Source organism: Stomoxys calcitrans, chromosome 1, assembly GCF_963082655.1.
Source record: "Stomoxys calcitrans chromosome 1, idStoCalc2.1, whole genome shotgun sequence".
In the NCBI taxonomy this organism is placed as follows: Eukaryota; Metazoa; Arthropoda; class Insecta; order Diptera; family Muscidae; genus Stomoxys; species Stomoxys calcitrans.
In genome coordinates, this window is record NC_081552.1 from 216,513,691 (window position 1) to 216,529,296 (window position 15,606).

General features: G+C 36.7%; 1 protein-coding gene across 2 annotated transcripts in view; it reads left to right on the top strand.

Annotated features, from left to right (window-relative positions):
• Positions 1-15,606, top strand: part of LOC106086176 (dynein axonemal heavy chain 3) — a 430,123-nt gene that overhangs the window by 157,111 nt on the left and 257,406 nt on the right. For both annotated transcript variants that reach the window (XM_059360617.1, XM_059360618.1), the window contains one exon: positions 14,856-15,058. In XM_059360617.1, the coding sequence (XP_059216600.1) occupies positions 14,856-15,058 (203 nt within the window). The remainder of the gene's footprint in view (positions 1-14,855; positions 15,059-15,606) is intronic.

Below are 15,606 nucleotides of genomic sequence, written 5' to 3' on the forward strand. Positions count from 1 at the left end.
TAGTGGGGTAGGTGTAGGGTATTATATTGCCGTCCCCGCCCAAATTTAGCCTTTCCTTACAGGTTTTTCGAAAAATTGTGTTCAGCAACGAAGCTAATTTTAGGGTCAATGGATACGTAAATAAGCACAATTATCGATTTTGGAGAGAAGATTAGCCAGAAGCATTGCAAGAGCTACCAATGCAACCAGAAAAAGTCACAGTTTTGTGCGATTTATGGGTTAGTGGCATCATTGGACCGTACTTCTGCAAAAATGATGAGCGTCGTACCGTAACTGTGAATGGTGAGCGCTACTGTGAGATGAAATAAAACTTTTCTTTTCAAAAATACAAGAGTTTGACTTGCACGACATGTGATTTTAACAAGACGGTGCCACATAGCACGCGCAACAATGGACTTATTGATAGGCGAGTTCAGTGAAAATTTTATTTCACGTTCGGAACTGGTCAATTGGCCGCCAAGATCGTGCGATTTAACGTCTATAGACTATGTTAAAGCTCATGTCTAAACAGACAAGCCCGCTTCAGTTGATGCATTGGATGCATTTATTCGTGAGATACCAGACGAATTTTGGAAAGAATATTCCAAAACTGGACTAAGCGGATGGACAATTTGTGGCGCAGTCACGGCCAGCCTTTGCTTGAAATAATCTTCAAACATTAAATTATATGGAATGTATTATCGATTCAAATAGAGATTTCATGCATTTTTCTGAATTCTATAAGCATGTATAATATACATGCTCTAATCGATTTGTTATGTCTGTTGTATTAGCGCGGTGGCCGCGTTTACCACTTTTCTTCTATCAAATCTTTTACTTCTCTTTTCAATACAATATTGTCCAATTATACTGAAATTGAAGAGAGAAGCCAAACCACAGAAACCAGAGTTCAATATTAAATTTCCATTAAAAAATCCACTTTACATCGAGCAAAGACAAAATAACATTCAAATTTAGTTTGTGGAATTTTATTCTTATAAATAACAAGTAAAAGAGTGCTAAGTTCGGCCGGGCCGAATCTTATATACCCTCCACCATGGATCGCATTTGTCGAGTTCTTTTCCCGGCATCTCTTCTTAGGCAAAAAAAAGGATATAAGAAAAGATTTGCTCTGCTATTAGAGCGATATTAAGATATGGTCCGGTTTGGACCACGATTAAACTATATTTATGTTGGAGACCTGTGTAAAATGTCAGCCAATTCGAATAAGAATTGCGCTCTTTGTGGGCTCAAGAAGTAAAATAGAGAGATCGATTTATATGGGAGCTGTATCGGGCTATAGACTGATTCAGACCATAATAAACACGTATGTTATTGGCCATAAGAGAATCCGTCGTACAAAATTTCAGGCAAATCGGATAATAATTGCGACCTCTGGAGGCTTAAGAAGTCAAGATCCCAGATCGGTTTATATGGCAGCTATATCAGGTTATGGACCGATTTGAACCATACTTGGCACAGTTGTTGGATATAATAACGAAACACGTCGTGCAAAATTTCATTCCAATCGGATAAGAATTGCGCACACTAGAGGCTCAAGAATTTTAGACCCCAGATCGGTTTATATGACAGCTATATCAGGTTATGAACCGATTTGAACCATATTTGGCACAGTTGTTGGATATCATAACAAAATACTACGTGCCAAAATTCATTCAAATTGGATAAGAATTGCACCATCTAGAGGCTCAGGAAGTCAAGACCCCAGATCGGTTTATATGGCAGCTATATAAGTTTATGGACCGATTTGAAGCATACTTGGCACAGTTGTTGGATATCATAACAAAACACGTCGCACAGTGGGCCAAATGGCAAAAAAATTGGAAATAAGTCTACAACTTTTTATCTGTTGATTTTAGCCATACAAAATGTTCTAGACATTTGTAGAGGAGGACATAGGCTTTCAGAAAAGTGCTGTTGTTGGTCCATATCTTTAATACAGGGTGAGCTACAGGGTGTCAAAGTTGACCACTTTTGACTTCTCCAAGCTTCTGGGGGCCATAACTTTTGATCTACTCAACCGATTTACATGATTTAGGACTCTAGAGAAAGAGCTTGACAAGATCTAAAAAACTTATGCATAAAGTACCATGCCATCGTGTACTGTTAAGGAGTTATGAATTGTTTAATTTTAAAATATGAAAATTTGGCCTTGGTTTTTTTCAGTGTTTTTTAAATAACTCCGTCAATTTTAAAGCTATAAACTTCATACTTCACACAAATTATGCCAGCATATGTGTGCATAAAATACAAAAGGAATCACGTGAATATCTTTGGCGGTTTAAAAATGGCATCGTTTTCAATATGAAAAATATTTTTTTTGTCAAAAAATTGCAAAATTTTTCAAAAAAGATACTCCCATTTCCTTTAAGTTTTCGCAAACTTTGGCCGTCAAAGCATTATCATTTCTTTCCATTTTCACAAAGTCGAGGTATTAAGAAAAGTTTTAAGTGCTAATTTGGCTAATTTCGATATCAAACAACACCGTTATCTTAAGACCAAAATGGCCAATTTTTTTACTAAACTTCAAAAGTTTCTCACTGGAAAAAAAGTTCCACGGGGATTTTTTCGCTTTTTTTGAACTTAAATGAAAGCTTAAAATGTTCCCAACATTTTAAGGTATGTCTCGCCATATCCTAGCCATAAATGAGATCGTAGCGATCAAAATACTGAAAAAAGTCAATTTTCAAGTAGTGCTATATTCATTGCTAAAAAACAAGTATTACGTCACATTTTATTGCAAAGATGTTAAATAAACTTTTATTTGGTAACACTTCTTCTACAAAACACAAAAAGAATCATGGAAATATCTCTATTCTATTCCATTTTATGGAACCGGCAATAAAAAAGTCAATTTTTCAAAAAAGTCGAATTTCCCAAATTTTGTTTTTGTTGTCCTAATTGCACATGACACACTATAGCCATATTTACGCAACATACCTTATCGTAAAGGAAATTTTCATACCTTTCCAACAATGTATAAAACATTTCTCAACTCGGATTCTATCTACTCTAAAATTCATTTACACTTCATTAAACTCTATATAAAAATGTCTATTTGTGAAATGGAACCTTATATGGGGCCTACACTAAAACATTGATAGATTTGCCCAGGGTTTACAATACAAATGTGTTAGAATAAAAAAAGGTCTCCTGCCAAAGTTTAAAAAAATTGGAATAAAAATATGTGTTTTAGAGCGAAAACACTTCGCATCGGCGTGCGTTTGTATAGTACCTACATCTATTTTTAATGTAAGCTGATGATTTTTGAATAAAAAGTAACCTAGAAATATACCTGCATATATATATATATTTGTGTTAAGATTTGATGCAGACAAATGTTACCTGTTTCGCTATGTCGAATTCCCAGGAAATCCACCGTATCAATGAATGTGAAAAAACCTACCCATAAAAAATTCATTGTCATTTTTTTTAACCAAATTCGAGTCCAGGTAAATAATTATAGAAGAGTAAGTAAAAAGAGGCACTTTGGACCCCTTTTTACGATTGCGTCTGATACCTGAAATGGGTCATTAATTGTGAATATATTGCATAAATATTTGAACAAAATCCAAATTTTCTTCATTATATTTTGTAGAGGCGTAAAGGACATTTATAAGTTATGGAAGTCATACTGAAGTATTCCACTCTTTCGAAAATTGTATGGGACATCAAAAATGATTCCAAATCATACACGGAGTCATTTAAGGAACTTGTTTACACTTTGGACCACATATATGGAATAAGGCTAAATAAAGACGCTTTAGACAAACTTGAAAAATTCTACAAATCATTTGAGAGAAGGTTGCCAGAATGTTCATTCGCAAAAATCAAGTTTTTCAAAATGTATGAGAAGTGGCTGAAATCGGATCTACTTATTGAAATTAAACCGCTGATTCCCGGCCGGCCTAGCAAAGCATACGACGAAGTTACGGAGAAAACCAAAAAGAAAAAACAAGAGGAACTATTGGCGGCACATCCGCCAAATTTAATAAAAGATACGTTCAAAACAGCATTGTTAAAAACACAACCAAAAAATGTTGGACGAATTGTCGATGTTTTACCATTAGCATCTCCGAAAAGGGTAAAGAGAATGGTAGAAAGTATTCCAACTCCAAAATCGACTACAGAATTCACGGAGGAAGATGCACTGGCCCTGATTTTGAACCTAGGCCTCTCAAGAAACAAATACTCAACAATGAGGAAGGCTCTTCGTGAAAACATAAATTGTACAACACCAGGACGAAAATGGTGCCATCAAATATATACGTGGACGAATTAAAAGCAAGAGTGAAACTTGCTGATCTTGTTGAAAATACAGCTGTTAGAATTATTTCTAATTTTACTGAAGAACAGTTGAACACATGTAATAATTCCGAAGTGGTTTTGATCAGCAAATGGGGTTGTGATGGATCATCTGGATTTTCCGAATATAAGCAACAAACAGAAATAGATGCCAACTTCGCATCAATTTTCATGGCATCATTAGTACCATTGAGAATGAGATTGTACAAGGACCAATCTTCATCATCGAAAGAAAATGCATTTCAAGATATATGGATAAATAGAACACCTGGGTCAAAATATTTATGTCGCCCAATTCGGTTTGAGTATACAAAGGAAGACCGGAACACAACACGATCTTTGGTGAACGAAATAAAGGAAGAAATTGCTGCATTACCCATGATTGTTATAAACCAATTGGGAAGAAATATAAAAGTTTCGTTTCAACTACAACTCACTATGATCGATGGAAAGGTGGCAAACGCATTAACTGGCGTTATGTCCAATTGGAGATGCAATATTTGTGGCAAGAAGAATGGGCAATTCGAGGACAAGTCTGATGAAAATTTAGTAAACGAAAATGCGCTCAATTTCGGTATTTCGCCCCTGCACTGTAGAATTCGATTCATGGAGTATTGTTTGCATTTATCGTATGACCTTAAATATCGGACTAGCCCTGGAAACCGCGATGTCTCTGCTAGAAACAACCAAGATCTTCACAAAATGAGGCAGGAAGAGAAGAATCGAATCCAGTTGGAGTTTAAACAAAAGGGACTTATAATAGATAAACCTCTTTACGGATACGGAAGCACAAATGATGGCAACTCGGCAAGGCGGTTTTTTGAGGACCCCGTATCGACATCTAAAATAACCGGTCTTGATGAACACTTGCTAAGACGATTCAAAGTGATTTTGGCTGTAATCAATAGCAAAAAGATGATAAATTCAACCAAATTTGAAGCTTATAGTAATGACACAAAAAACATTTTATCTGATTTATATTCGTGGAAAGCTTTAACACCGACAGTACATAAAGTCTTACATCATGGCAAGGAAATTGTGGAATACAACATACTTCCGTTAGGAGAACTTACAGAAGAAGCTCAGGAATCCCGTAATAGAGATGTTAAACAGTTCCGGCTTTTCAATACCCGAAAGAGCACCAAATTTAACCAAAATTATGATTTACTTCAATATTTATTGTTATCGTCTGATCCGGTACTATACAGCATCAGAACTAAATGGCTACCAAAAATATGTGACGATATAGATAAGGACGATCCCGATGCCATTCAAATTAAAGAGCTTTTAAATTTTGATACCTTAGATTATTTGGTAGAGAATAAAATCAAATAATACAAAACTAAAATGCTTTTTTATTTTGGGAGTAGCTAATATACATATAAACGCACGCCGATGCGAAGTGTTTTCGCTCTAAAACACATATTTTTATTCCAATTTTTTTAAACTTTGGCAGGAGACCTTTTTTTATTCTAACACATTTGTATTGTAAACCCTGGGCAAATCTATCAATGTTTTAGTGTAGGCCCCATATAAGGTTCCATTTCACAAATAGACATTTTTATATAGAGTTTAATGAAGTGTAAATGAATTTTAGAGTAGATAGAATCCGAGTTGAGAAATGTTTTATACATTGTTGGAAAGGTATGAAAATTTCCTTTACGATAAGGTATGTTGCGTAAATATGGCTATAGTGTGTCATGTGCAATTAGGACAACAAAAACAAAATTTGGGAAATTCGACTTTTTTGAAAAATTGACTTTTTTATTGCCGGTTCCATAAAATGGAATAGAATAGAGATATTTCCATGATTCTTTTTGTGTTTTGTAGAAGAAGTGTTACCAAATAAAAGTTTATTTAACATCTTTGCAATAAAATGTGACGTAATACTTGTTTTTTAGCAATGAATATAGCACTACTTGAAAATTGACTTTTTTCAGTATTTTGATCGCTACGATCTCATTTATGGCTAGGATATGGCGAGACATACCTTAAAATGTTGGGAACATTTTAAGCTTTCATTTAAGTTCAAAAAAAGCGAAAAAATCCCCGTGGAACTTTTTTTCCAGTGAGAAACTTTTGAAGTTTAGTAAAAAAATTGGCCATTTTGGTCTTAAGATAACGGTGTTGTTTGATATCGAAATTAGCCAAATTAGCACTTAAAACTTTTCTTAATACCTCGACTTTGTGAAAATGGAAAGAAATGATAATGCTTTGACGGCCAAAGTTTGCGAAAACTTAAAGGAAATGGGAGTATCTTTTTTGAAAAATTTTGCAATTTTTTGACAAAAAAAATATTTTTCATATTGAAAACGATGCCATTTTTAAACCGCCAAAGATATTCACGTGATTCCTTTTGTATTTTATGCACACATATGCTGGCATAATTTGTGTGAAGTATGAAGTTTATAGCTTTAAAATTGACGGAGTTATTTAAAAAACACTGAAAAAAAACCAAGGCCAAATTTTCATATTTTAAAATTAAACAATTCATAACTCCTTAACAGTACACGATGGCATGGTACTTTATGCATAAGTTTTTTAGATCTTGTCAAGCTCTTTCTCTAGAGTCCTAAATCATGTAAATCGGTTGAGTAGATCAAAAGTTATGGCCCCCAGAAGCTTGGAGAAGTCAAAAGTGGTCAACTTTGACACCCTGTAGCTCACCCTGTATTAAAGATATGGACCAACAACAGCACTTTTCTGAAAGCCTATGTCCTCCTCTACAAATGTCTAGAACATTTTGTATGGCTAAAATCAACAGATAAAAAGTTGTAGACTTATTTCCAATTTTTTTGCCATTTGGCCCACTGTGCGTCGTGCAAAATTTCATTCCAATCGGATAAGAATTGCGCACTCTAGAGGCTCAAGAAGTCAAGACCTAAGATCGGTTTATATGACAGCTATATCAAAACATGGACCGATATGGCCCACTTACAATACCAACCGAGCTACACTAATAAGAAGTATTTGTGCAAAATTTCAAGCGGCTAGCTTTACTCCTTCGGAAGTTAGCGTGCTTTCGACAGACAGACGGACGGACGGACATGGCTAGATCGACATAAAATTTCACTACGATCAAGAATATATATACTTTATGGGGTCTAAGACGAATATTTCGAGTAGTTACAATCAGAATGACGAAATTAGTATACCCCCCATCTTATGGTGGAGGGTATAAAAATGTATACTCTATACAACTACTGTGGTTTAGGGTATTGTAACTTAGTTCATTTGTTTTTAACAACCAGAAGGAAGAGAGTTAAATCCATACCGATCGACTCAAAAAGATCGAATTACTTTCTGATTAGATTTTGTTATGTTCGCCCCGGTTGCTTAGTTAGTACCGTGCTCGGATTACCAGTCCTGGGTCGTGGTTTCGATTCCCATCAACGCCTGGTCAGTCGTTTTTATGGTTTCACCATGGACTAAAATTGTCTAAGTGAGTCTGCTTGGATATTTCCAACCGCCTCTTTTACCTAACCTAACCTAGCTATGTCCGTCCGTCGTTCTGCCTGTCCAGGTTAATATGTGTACAAAGTACAGGTGGCAATTTTCATCCTACCATCTTCTAAGTTGGCACAGACATTTTTTAAAACCCGCCACAATAAGATGGGGGTATACTAACCTGCCATTTGTAATTCCTCGAAATATTGATCTGCGACTCCATAAAGTATATCTACTCTGGATTGTCTAGAAATCACGTCCCTCTGCCTATCGAAACTAATAAAGATCTCTGCTTGAAATTTCGCACAGATACTTTTTATATCTCGTTGGGGATTGTAAATGGCAACATTTAAACCGTTCTCTATATTTTACTTCTCGAGCCGCTCGAAGCTTTAATTTTTGTCTGATTAGGCTGAAATTTTGCACATAGTGTTTTGTTATGACTTCCAACACTCGTGGCTGGTATGGTCCCAATCGGTCTATTAACTGATATAGCTCCCACATAAGCCGATCCCCCGATTTTACTTCTTTAGCCCATGGAATCCGCAATTGGTATTCGATTTGTCTGAAACTAAGACTTGTCCGACTTAAGTCCGTCCTTATTTATTTGTTCAATGGACGTTTTGGTCACACCGCATGTATATTTTTCACTATGACGTCCTTTTTCTAACACAGCATGTAAGGGTGATTTTTTTGAGGTTAGGATTTTCATGCATTAGTATTTGACAGATCACGTGGGATTTCAGACATGGTGTCAAAGAGAAAGATGCTCAGTATGCTTTGACATTTCATCATGAATAGACTTACTAACGAGCAACGCTTGCAAATCATTGAATTTTATTACCAAAATCAGTGTTCGGTTCGAAATGTGTTCATTCACCGTAACGTTGCGTCCAACAGCATCTTTGAAAAAATACGGTCCAATGATTCCACCAGCGTACAAACCACACCAAACAGTGCATTTTTCGGGATGCATGGGCAGTTCTTGAACGGCTTCTGGTTGCTCTTCACTCCAAATGCGGCAATTTTGCTTATTTACGTAGCCATTCAACCAGAAATGAGCCTCATCGCTGAACAAAATTTGTCAAAATTTGAACACATTTCGAACCGAACACTGATTTTGGTAATAAAATTCAATGATTTGCAAGCGTTGCTCGTTAGTAAGTCTATTCATGATGAAATGTCAAAGCATACTCAGCATCTTTCTCTTTGACACCATGTCTGAAATCCCACGTGATCTGTCAAATACTAATGCATGAAAATCCTAACCTCAAAAAATCACCCTTTATTTGTGTTTGGAATAAAAACCAAAGTGTCAACAAAATATTTCACAACATTGATTTGGTTTGTGAAAATATTGTGATTGTTTTCTTTTTTGAATTTCATACAAAACAGCTTGATTTGAACAATCAAATGCACTTATACATTTAAAATTACCGGTAGAATATGTTCAAACAATTCCATTCAACAATTTATAGAAAAAGGGCTGTGAGTGGGATACGCATACAGTATGCTACGAAAGAATTAGTGCTGCTTTGTGAATAGACTTTTATTGTGGTACAATTGTAGAGAACTTTCTGTGACAATACTATGAGGTTATGAAACATTTTTATACCCACCCACCATGGGATAGAGACATACTAATCTAGTCATTCCATTTGTAACACCTCGAAATAGTGATCTAGGACACCATAAAGTATATATATTCTTGATCGTCTTGACATTCTGAATCGAACTAGCCATGTCCGTCCATCCGTCTGTCGAAATCAAGATAGCGGAGGAAAACGTTCAGTTAGCCGCTTGAAATTTTGCACAGATACTAAGAATTGATGTAGATCGTTGGGGATTGCAAATGGGCCATATCGGTTTAGATTTGGATATAGCTGCCTTATAAACCGATCTCCGGATTTGACTTTTTGAGCCACTAGAAGCCTCAATTTTTATCCGATTTGGCTGAAATTTTGCACATAGTATTCTGTTATAACTTCCAACAACTATGTCTAGTACGATCGAAATCGGTCTCTAACTTGATATAGCTCCCATATAAACCGATCTCCCGCTTTGACTTCTTGATCCCCTGGAAGCCGCAATTTTTGTCCGATTTGGCTAAAATTTCGCACACAGTGTTCCGTTATGACTTCCAACAACTATGTCTAGTACGGTCCAAATCGGTCTATAACCTGATTTAGCTCCCATATAAACCGAACTCCCGATTTGATTTCTTGAGGCCGAACAAGCTGCGATTTTTATTGGATTTGGCTGAAGTTTTGCACATAGTGTTCTCTTATAACTTTCAACAACTGTGCCAAGTACGGCCAAATCGGTCTAAAACCAGATATAGCTTCCATATTTTAGAAGAATCCATGGTGGTGAGTTCCCAAGATTCGGCCAGGCCGAACTTGGCACGCTTTTACTTGTTCTTGTTACAAATCAGTAAGGAAAGGCAAAAGTCGGACGGTGCCGACTTTATAATACCCTACACCTACCCTTCAGGTACAAAGTTGGAGCTATATCTATTTCTGAACCTTTTTTGATGGTGCTCGGCGTATGTTTTTAGATGGGTTGTCAAACAATCCGTAACAAATTTCGGGCAAATATGTTGAAACTGTAATAAATACAGTTGACAAATGACAACATAATTGCAAATCACCTAAAATCTGAGGAACGTATATATGGTAGCTATATCTAAATCTGAACCGATTTCCACCAAATTTTATAGATATTATAGAAGTAATCATGGAAAGCGTTGTAAAAAACTTTGGCAAGTGAAAATCGGGCGATATGGCAGCTACATCTAAATCTCAACCGATTTTTATGAAACTCGCCAGTAATATTAGGAGTCGTAAGAGAATCTCTCCTGTTAAATTTCAAGAGAATCGGTTTACAAATGAGCACTTTAATGTAATATTTCTCAAAATCGGACGAACATATATATGGGAGCTATATATAAATCTCAACCGATTTGGAGCAAACTTTTCATATATTGTAATAGTCATCGAGAAAAGCGTTGTACAAAATGTTTGCAAGATTGGTCAATAAATGCGCTTCCAGTGGCTTTGGAAGTGAAAATCGGCCGATATACATATATGGCAGCTATGTCCTAATCGCAACCGATTTCTATGAAATTCATCAGTTTTATTAAGAGTCATGAGAAAATCGTTCCTACCGAATTTCGAGAGAATCGATTAACAAATGAGCACTTTATTGCAATATTTCCCAAAATCGGACGAACATTGGAGCTATATTGGAGCTATATCTAAATCTGAACCAATTTCGACTAACTTTATAGGTACTGTGGAAGTCGTCTAGGAAAGCGCTGTACAACATTTTGGGAAGATTAGTCAGTAAATGCGCTTCCAGTGGCTCTAGGAGCGAAAATCGGGCGATATATAACTATGGAAGCTATATCTTAATATGAAGCGATTTTAATAAAATTCAACTGTCATGTTGAGAGTAGCGAGCAAGTAAAAAGGCATTAAGGTCGGCCAGGCCTAGCTTTGGATACCCACCACCTTGGGTATGTATGTAAACCCCATTTCGTCACAATCCGCTGAAAATTGGATAACTTAAGCACCCAAATTCCGCACGGACATTAAGTGGTCTAATATATATGTCATTATTCAATTTTGAAGAACATAATATTGGTCTTTTTGGCAGATATATCCAAATATAAACCGATCTGAACCTTATAAAGGTCGTATATCGAGAGGCTCAGTAAAATTCATAATTTCAAATTTCAGCAAAATCGGGTAATGAATAAAGATTTTTATGGGCTTCAGTCCACTTATTGGCAGATCGGTCTATATAGCAGCTATATCATATCCATATTTAGGTCGGATGTTGGGAGGCCTTAACCTACTCAGTGTTTCAAATTTCAGCGAAATCGGATAAAAAATACAGCTTATTTGGGCTTCAGACCCTTTATCGGGAGATCGGTCTATATGGCAGCTATAATTAAATATAGTATGCTAGTTCCTACCGTTGAAATTTACAGATCGATTTAAAAAGCCCAGTAACTTGCGAATGTTCACATCCTCTAAATCAGACAGGTTCTCAAGAAATCAGAACCTAATGTGGAACTCTTTCTGACTGCTAGTGCGGACTAGACATCAACTCGATGGCTTTCGTGCAGGCAAATCCTCCTACAGGTACTAAGGATTAAATCTGATAACTGATACAGATAGTGTGCTGAGGACATGGGAGGAACTCCTTTCCCAGCAGCTGGTATCCGATGATGGTGGCCACGAGTATACCACAGCACCAATACCTGATAATGCTATAGAATGTGTACCCCCGTCAAAACGAGATCCAAGTAGCAGTGACCGGACTAAAAAAATCATAAAGCAGCCGTCATTTCTTTGGGATCAGACCAACTCCTCATAGTTTCCACCATCGAGAGATTATCCGACTTTGTAAACTCTGAGCGCTGGACGTTTTACGATTGAGTAGGCTTCAAAGAGCACACCAATCGCCGCTTCAGTGAACTGACACCACCCCACAGCCATGTATAGTCTATATCGGACTATATCTTGATATAGCCCCCATATAGACCGATCCGCCGATGTAGGGTCTTAGGCTCATAAAAGCCACATTTATTACCCGATTTTGCTGAAATTTAAGACAGTGAGTTGTGTTAGGGCCTTCGACATCCTTTTTCAATTTGGCCCAGATCGGTCCCGATTTGGATATAGCTGTCATATAGGCCTATCTCTCGATTTAAAGTTTTAGGCCCAAAAAAAACGCATTTACTGTCCGACGTCGCCGAAAATTTGGACAGTGAGTTAAGTTAGGCATCTCGACATCTTCCTGGATTGGTCCAGATTTGAATATATCTGTCAATAGACCGATCTCTCTCTTTTAAGGTCTTGGGGCCATAAAAGGCGCATTTATTGTAAGATTTCGCGGAAATTTTGGGACAGTGTGTTAGGTTGGCCTTGTGTTAGGCCTTTCAACATTCTTCTTTAGTTTGGTTCAGATCGGTTCAGATTTGGATTTAGATGCCATATAGACCCATCTCTCGATATAAGGTTTTGGGCCCATAAAAGGCGCACTTATCGTCCGCTTTCGCCGAAATTTGGGACAGTGAGTTGTGTAAGGCTCTTTGACAACTTTCTGTAATTTGGCCCAGATCGGTTCAGATTTGAATATAGCTGCCTTATAGACCAATCTCTCGATTTATGTGTTTGGGCCCATAAAAGGCGCATTTATTGTCCGATGTCGCTGAAATTTGGGACTGTGAGTTGCGTTAGGGCCTTCGACATCCCCTTTCAATTTGGTTCAGATCGGTTCAAATTTGGATATAGCTGCCTTATAGACCTATCTCTCGATTTAAGGGTTTGGCCCCCTAAAAGGCACATTTATTGTCTGATTTCGACGAAATTTGTGACAGTGACTTGTGTTAGGACCTTCGACATCCCTCTTCAATTTGGCCCAGATCGGTTCAAATCTGGATATAGCTGCCTTATACACCAATCTCTCGATTTAAAGTCTTGGCCCCCAAAAAGGCGCATTTGTAATTCGATTTCGCTGAAATTTGACACAGCGACTTACGTTAGTCTTTTCGACGTCCTTGTCGTATATGGTTCAGATCGGTCTATATTTGGATATAGCTACCAAAAAGACCAATATTTTGTTTTACAAAATTAAACAACGACTTTTACTTATTAGATCACTCAATTTCAGTGCCGAATTTGGTCCAAATCGGACCATATCTCGATATAGCTTTTATGTGGGCACATATTATGCATCTTTTACTCGATTATGACGAAAGGTGGTTTACATATATACCCGAGGCAGAATTTGACTATAACCCAACTAAAGGGACCCTTGAAATGCAGGTTTAGGTGGAAAACAAACTAAAAAATCCACACCTTTACAAAATCTTAAACTAAATGTAATAACAGTAAACTTTAACATTGCACTGTATTGCTTCCCCATACTCTCTCTGAGATATATATATTGATGGAAATATAGTTTTTCTTTACTTCCCAATAACCCTTCTGGGTTAAATTGAGCCATTTTTTCTGTTCGTTTACTGTCGAATTGTCAATGCGTGTATGTGCATCATCAAAAGTGTACGAATGAATGGATGTTCAATTTTTTATGGAATATGGCATTCATGAATTCATTTGTATTCTGGCCCAGCAGGAGCTGTTGCAAATGCAAAGACTTTTATTGATGCTGCATATGTGCTTTCAAGGAGAATTTATTGTTTTGATTTTTCCCAACCAAGCCATTGGTGTATGGCCACCAGCGTATCGATTAGATAGTACAAAATAGAATTTTATTACTAGGAGCTGCCATCATAAACAGCTGGGTACACACGAAATGTATGGAGAGCAAGCTTATCAAAGGTAGACTAAGGACCACCAACACAATTGGTTTCATAAGCTATTGTTTGGTGAATTTTTCATTTGATTTCGTTTTATGTTTTCATTTGAAATTTTACCTTTTTATTATACCCTTCATTAGAGTATGGGGCCATAGCAACTTCATCATTACGTTTTCAATTCATTGAAATATTGGGCTAAGACCCCATTAAGTGTATATATTCTCAGCCATCATAACCATTTAAGTAGATATAGTTATGTCTGTCCGTCTGCCAGTCTATCTGTCGAAAGCAGGCTAAGGAGTTAATCTTAGGCGCTTGAAAGTTTGCAGAAAAACTTCCTATTACAGTAGGTCGGTTTGAATTGTAAATGGGCCTTGTTTGATATACCTTGTTTTATTATAGCCCCCATATAAACGGATCTCAGATCTTGACCTCTTAAGCCTCTAGAATTCGTAATAGCGTTTTCTATGAAGTTCAACAAAAATGTTAAGTATGGTTCGAATCGATTGAAACTCTGATATAGCTCCTATTAAAACCGTTTTTATTACTTCTTGGGCCCCTATAGGGCGCAATTCTTATCCGTTTTGGCACAATGGCTTCTACTTTGGCCTCCAACATCCAAACCATGCTCTAAGTATGCAATTCTACACCATTATCCTTTGTTTTCTTATGAAGAAATACCAGGCAATAAGGCTATAAAAGCTTCGGCGCGGTCGAACTTAACATGATTTTATTTGTTGATATTACAGATTTAATTTTTTTTTAATTTCAGCTATGCAGGTCGAACAGAGTTGCCAGATAACTTAAAAGTTTTGTTCCGCACAGTGGCCATGATGGTACCGGACTATGCAATGATTGGTGAAATAACGTTGTACTCGAATGGTTTCAATGAGGCGCGCCAGTTGGCACAGAAAATTGTGCTGGCTTATAAACTATGCTCGGAGCAGCTATCATCACAATCTCATTATGATTATGGTAAGAATGGGAATAATAGAAGAAGTATCCATTTTAATAAATAAAACAATTAACAAACAAAATAAAATAAACAATTAACAAGTACAAAGGCATTACGTTCGGCCGGGCCGAACTCGGGTATATATAAAAACCGCCTTTCGTCACAATCCGATAAAAATTGCACAACTTATGCACTCAAATTCGATGCGGATAGTATAAGTCACTGTTCAAATTTTTATTTAAAATTTCAATTAAATCTGGTAATAAATAAAGCTTTTATAAACTTCAGACCCTTAAACGGCACATCGGTCTATATGACAGCTATATCTAAATACAGTTCGATCTTTACCATATTTGGGTCGGATATCGGGTGGCCTAAAACTACTCACTGTTTCAAACTGTTTTAGCGAAATCGGATAAAAAATAAAGCTTTTATTCGCTTCAGATCCTTTATCGGGACATCGGTCTGTATGACAGCTTTATCTAAATATAGTCCGATTAAAACCATATTTGGGCGGATTTCGGGAGAACTAAGATCACCCGCTGTTCCAAATTTCAGCGAAATCGGG